At 38.7% G+C, this 5,629-nt stretch overlaps 1 protein-coding gene across 1 annotated transcript in view; it reads left to right on the forward strand.

Annotated features, from left to right (window-relative positions):
* Positions 1–3,711: 3,711 nt before the first annotated feature.
* FGD3 (FYVE, RhoGEF and PH domain containing 3) overlaps positions 3,712–5,629 on the forward strand; it is a gene marked incomplete in the record, with an annotated part of 143,346 nt that continues 141,428 nt past the window's right edge. The window contains 1 exon segment of the mRNA XM_072420961.1: positions 3,712–3,907. Within this exon segment, the coding sequence (XP_072277062.1) occupies positions 3,859–3,907 (49 nt within the window).

Here is a 5,629-nt window from a genome sequence, read left to right on the forward strand (position 1 = left end):
TTGCCAATGAACATCAGTGCTTTGTAACTATTGCCAATGAACATCAGTGCTTTGTAACTATTGCCAATGAACATCAGTGCTATGTAACTATTACCAATGAACATTAGTGCTATGTAACTATTATCAATAAACACCAGCGCTATGTACCTATTACCAATGAACACCAGTGCTATGTACCTATTATCAATAAACACCAGCACTACGTACCTATTACCAATGAACATCACTGCCACATACCTATTACCAATGAACACCAGTGGTATTATTATTAGACATTATTTAGATTGCCGCAACATATTACATAGCACTGTACTTTAAACAAGGATTGCAAATGAAAGATACAAACAATGAACCAAGAGGAGAGGACCCTGCCCATAAAAGATTACTATCTAAGAGTGGTATGTACTTATTATCACTGAACACTGGCTTAAAAAAGTTAATTACCACTGTATACCAGTGCAATTTTTTTTTCTTTATCACAGAACACCAGTGCAACGTCCTAGTTCATAGTTTTGGTAATTCTGACGGTCAGTTCAACCCAGCTGGGTAAAATCTCATTACTGTGCAGTACAGCATTTATTTTGATTGGATTACCAGTGAACATACCCAGTACACCAGCGCACTTGAGTTTTAGTGTACCATAAAGTTCCGGTGTAAACCATCTTCACTGTATTAAATAAATAATAGATTCAGGTACATTTTCAGGTGCTGAGATATGTTTACAGTCTATTTGAAAATCACTGCACAAATCTGTACAAGAATTAACACAATGGATAGTGTGAAGAGGCTATAAGGAGATTGGCTACATGGATTGGAATGTGTGCAGCCAGTTTAATATTGGTTTTTGGCTCAGAGTTTGTATAATCAGATTGCAATTTGTGTGGGCACATCAAGATTTCCAGGTCCTTAATGCAAAATCTGATAAGGCCTCCTATGTAATTTTCCATATCTATCTGAAGGTCCTTTTCTTACTGTAATATGCTGTTAAAGGAGGAAGTATCCCAGCAAAAACCTACATTGCAGGATCACCAGGCAACATGTTCTGAAAGCTTAATATTTTAAAAACTTAAAATTAGTTTGGAAGCACAAAGGCACATGGGAAGCACATACTCAGCTCGTAGTGCGTTATAAAGTCAAACACTCACTGCAACACTCACTCACTCTCTAGTGCTGTCCCTTGCAGACTGCTATGTGGTTCATTGCCTTTTTTTCAGATTTACATGGTGGCCAGCACCAAGTCTAGGGTGTCATGGATACCCCTCTTCAGGGGGGCATCCATCATCATTCCTCTCAGTACTGAAATAGAACAGCAGAACGTAACGACTTAAGTGTTGTTGTCCGCAACATAAATGTTGGAATTGCTGTCCCTGTTAGGTCTATCTCTGAGTCCCTGGAACCCTTGTGCTTAGATATTCTGTGCCTCTGTCCCTATTCAGTTCCTTAAATATCCATCCCTGGAAGTATTTTCTAAATAAAAGCTTCCAGTCTTTGTGACATACCTGATCTTAGACCCAGTGACATCACCACTATGTCACTATGCTTCTCTATGCCATGTATATTTGTTGTAGGCTGTCTGGAGTGTTGCTGCTTCTCTCATAAGCACCCTGTGCCTCCTCTTCTGTTCCAATAGTCTACATCTCAATGCAAGAAATCAGAAGGGCAGCCTAGGAGGACACATTCATTGGAGAGATTATTTTAGTATTTGGACATTATTGCTTCCCCTTACAAATGGGTTGTAGTCAGTTTTTACTCTCTATTGAAATGCAGGCAGATGATAGCTGGCATTAGGGACTGGCATAGTGCTGTACATAACTTCCTGAAAACATCACAGTACCCAGCCTTATGTAGACCACCTTAGGTAATGCCTACCTTGCCAAGTCTACAGGAATGAAAGGACTAAAAGCCAAATACTGAAAGGAGCATGGCAATGACAGTCAGGCTGGGATGAAAAGGGCAAGATAATACTGGATATTCTCCAACCAGGAAATGATGGAGACTTGCTGCAGCTTCTAAATGCACACTGGGAGAAGTGAAATCATAGTAAGCAATTTCAGTACAGGAGAGGAGTCTGTGCAACTGTAAATAGGTAAAACAAAGGCTGGAGTTCAGCTTTAACTGCTTCTGCTAGCTAACTGGCTGTAGCAACTAACTTGTTAGCAAAGGAAATCAATTATTTTGCAATATTGTCAGCTATGTTAAAGCACGTGTGAAACCAGTCACTAAAATATATCAATTTTATTATTTTAATCTATGCAGGAATTTGTAAAATAACACCTGGTGATCCTGCCACAAAGGTCATTGTGCCGGCACTTTCATCTATACAGTGACAACAGGTCCCCGTCTCCTAACTGTGCTGCTATGTAGTCACATGAACCCTATAAGAGAAAATAAAAGTGGCTGTGTGGACACACATTGCACAGGCATGTTCCATTGTTGTCACCCTCAGGAAACTCACTCTGAGAAATAACATACATCCAACACTGAAGCAAGTGAATGTAGACATGAATCTGGTACAAAAAGGCTGCAGAAAATAACCAGTGTGAAAGTGATTGTGATGAGTGAACAAAGTATTGTATATTAAAAGAAATGTTTATATCACACATTAAGGTAAATATTATTCCTTTAGGGATAGTGATTAGTAACAGTTTCATGCTACATAATTGTCACCTGAGACAAAAGGCTGAACATATAGCTTGTCTACAGCTGATCTGTCCTGGTGGATCAATGAACAACCAATCAGGGAATACTGCTGTTATTTCCTATGGAGGAGAGCACCGCAGGGAGATGATCACTTGTCTTTCCCTCTCCATAGAACAGAACAGTACTGTGTGTACAGCAACCAATAAAAGCAATTTAAAACAAAAAAGATAAATACATTTGTAAAATAATGAACAGGGAACTTCCATTTTTTTTCACTGTCTGTATCTGTCATTTTCAACCCCTATTTAAAGTACAGTGCTGCGTAATATCTTGGTGCTATATAAATCCTTTTAAATAACACCAATAAAGTTTTTACAACTGCTGCATGTTGCATGGCGCATGAAATTGCAATTGTTTTTCATACATAAAAGATATAAAAGCATGGCTTTTCATAACATTTGCAACCCCTATTTATTGTACAATACTGCATATTATGTTGGAGCTATATAAATCATGTTTATTATTAATATTATTAATAATAATAATAATAATAATAATAATAAAGTTTTTACAATTGCTGCATGCTGCCAATGTCTTCCTATATGCTGGTTATTTTGCATGGAATTGCAGATGTTTTTCATATGCTATATATATATAAAGCATGGCTTTTCCTAACATTTGCAACCCCTATTTAATGTACAGCACTGCATGATATGTTGGTGCATAAATACTGTTTAATATTAATAATAAAAATAATAATAATAATATTATTAATAATAATAATAATAATATTAATAATAATAATAATAATAATAATAATAATAATAATAATAATAATAGAGTTTTTACAATTGCTGCATGCTGCCAATGTCTTCCTATATGCTGGTTATTTTGCATGGAATTGCAGATGTTTTTCATACACAAAGCATGGCTTTTCCTAACATTTCCTATGTTTGTACACATCTCCCCAGCCCTGAGTGTTTCCCATAATCCTCCCCTTCACTTGTGATTGGTCAGCTGCACAGTGGGTTGGTGTATGGCAGGGAGCAGTGTTCCCGGGTGATACACACAGGCTGATCCTCCTGCAGGGACTATGCTGCTCCCTTACACACCACATCCCTATTACTAAGGTGCTGTCTTCTGCTTTTTGCAGAGGAGTCACAGGGAAGCAGAGTGGAAGTCCAGGCGTTGAATCTTCCAGGAGGAAGGCAGGGGACTATGAGCAGGATGACTGGGAAGAGATCCAGCACTCAGCCAGGGGGAGATGGTAAGTTTAAAAACTTTCTTTCTTTTTGCTTCATAAATCCAAATCTGCACATAAGCTGCTTTTGGGAAACCAGATTTGTGCTGTGTGATTGAACCTTCCCTCCCTGGTCTTGTTTCTGGAAAGCAGCGATAGGTTTATTCCCTGGAAACAAAAAGAAACCATGGTTTGTCTGCTTTGTTATTTGTTAATTTGATGTCTGCATTGGGGATGTCCCAGGACTGATAGCAGACAATTGCCCAGTGCTGGATTACCTCTGACAAGCCCAGATGTTAAATCCGCTCATTTACAACCAAAGCGTTATGTTTTATTAGCGGGTGACGTGTGGCGGACCAAATCATGGGCTGGATTCAGCTTGATGGACCGTCGTAGTGACATTTTAATTTGCAAATTGATTCCGCTGTGCCAGATTGGTTTTCTATGCAAGAAGAATTTTTGGGGACCCTTTCGTCTACTCCAAACAATGCCCTGTGTGATTGGAGGCGCGCTGACAGGCTGCCCTTTTGTTTTTCCTTATATACTTTCAAACAAATATCAATTTGATAGAGGGAAGCATATATTGGCTGCAGCTTTTCCACCTGACACCTATAATATTATCCCACTAATTGTGGTTTTTCATATATATGAACATTCTATTCCTCCGATTCTGTATCATCTCATAGAAATCAAAACACTTCCCAGTCCTCTTCTTTTTAGGTACTTGATATCATTTTCTCCAATCTGTTCAACTCGCCTCCATCTCCTCTTTTGACCATTCATATTCCTAGAGATGTCACTGAGTATTCCTCTGATGAAGCCCTTCAGGGGTGAAACGCGTTGGGATTGTGTTACAGCTTACCATCTTCTCTTAAACCTACATAAAGAACTGGGACTTTTTGGCTATGTATAACTTTTTAAATTTTTTTTTTTCTTTTTAATAAAACATGATTGTTCACTATTTGTCTGTGGTACACCTTTTAATGTTTTGATAAATTTATTGAAATGTACTTTTAAAATAAGTTCAACATATATGTGGCATAAAAAGAGCCTTCCTTCTCTCTTTCTCTTGTAATACTCCAAACAAACAAGTCATTATGCAAAGATAGGCAAAGAGAAGCCTTTTCGACTCTTCTGGGGTCGAACATGTAACTGGGGTCAGAACACCACCCAATCACAGCACCCTCCAGGCCCACATCTAATGTAAATGGGCTCCAAATTACCAATGGTCCCTTTTGTAGCTGCACAGACTGCACATGCTATTTGTGGGATCATGACAAAAATGAAAAACAAGAAGATGTAGTTTATGTTAAAGGTTGATTCCTGTATCATTTGGCTAAAAATGAAAACATCAGATTAGAAATATAGACACTGTCATTGCTGATTTAAAGGGGCAGGCATAGATGTCATCCAAATCCTTCTATGTAGTAAGCAGGTGTTTTAGTCTTTGCTAGGTGCATGCTTGTTCTGGGCGGTGACTTGTTGGAAACATCAGGGTCAAGATGTCAGTCCTGGACCCTACTAAGGCAGAACGCACATTTTTGATGGGTTCTCTTTAACCCACCTGTGCAGTCTCACTTTTCATATTTCAGACCTTCTATAGCTTTTGCTATGATAGGATGGTGGGCAGACCAGGGTCAGAAATTCTGCCAATAGAGCGCCCACATTCAGAAACTTTACCCTCAGATTACCAAAGCTCAGAGATCTTGCCCCCTCCGGAATACCCGAGCGCAGAGATCTTGCCCCCTC

This window comes from Pyxicephalus adspersus, chromosome 8 (genome assembly GCF_032062135.1).
Source record: "Pyxicephalus adspersus chromosome 8, UCB_Pads_2.0, whole genome shotgun sequence".
Classification (NCBI taxonomy): Eukaryota; Metazoa; Chordata; class Amphibia; order Anura; family Pyxicephalidae; genus Pyxicephalus; species Pyxicephalus adspersus.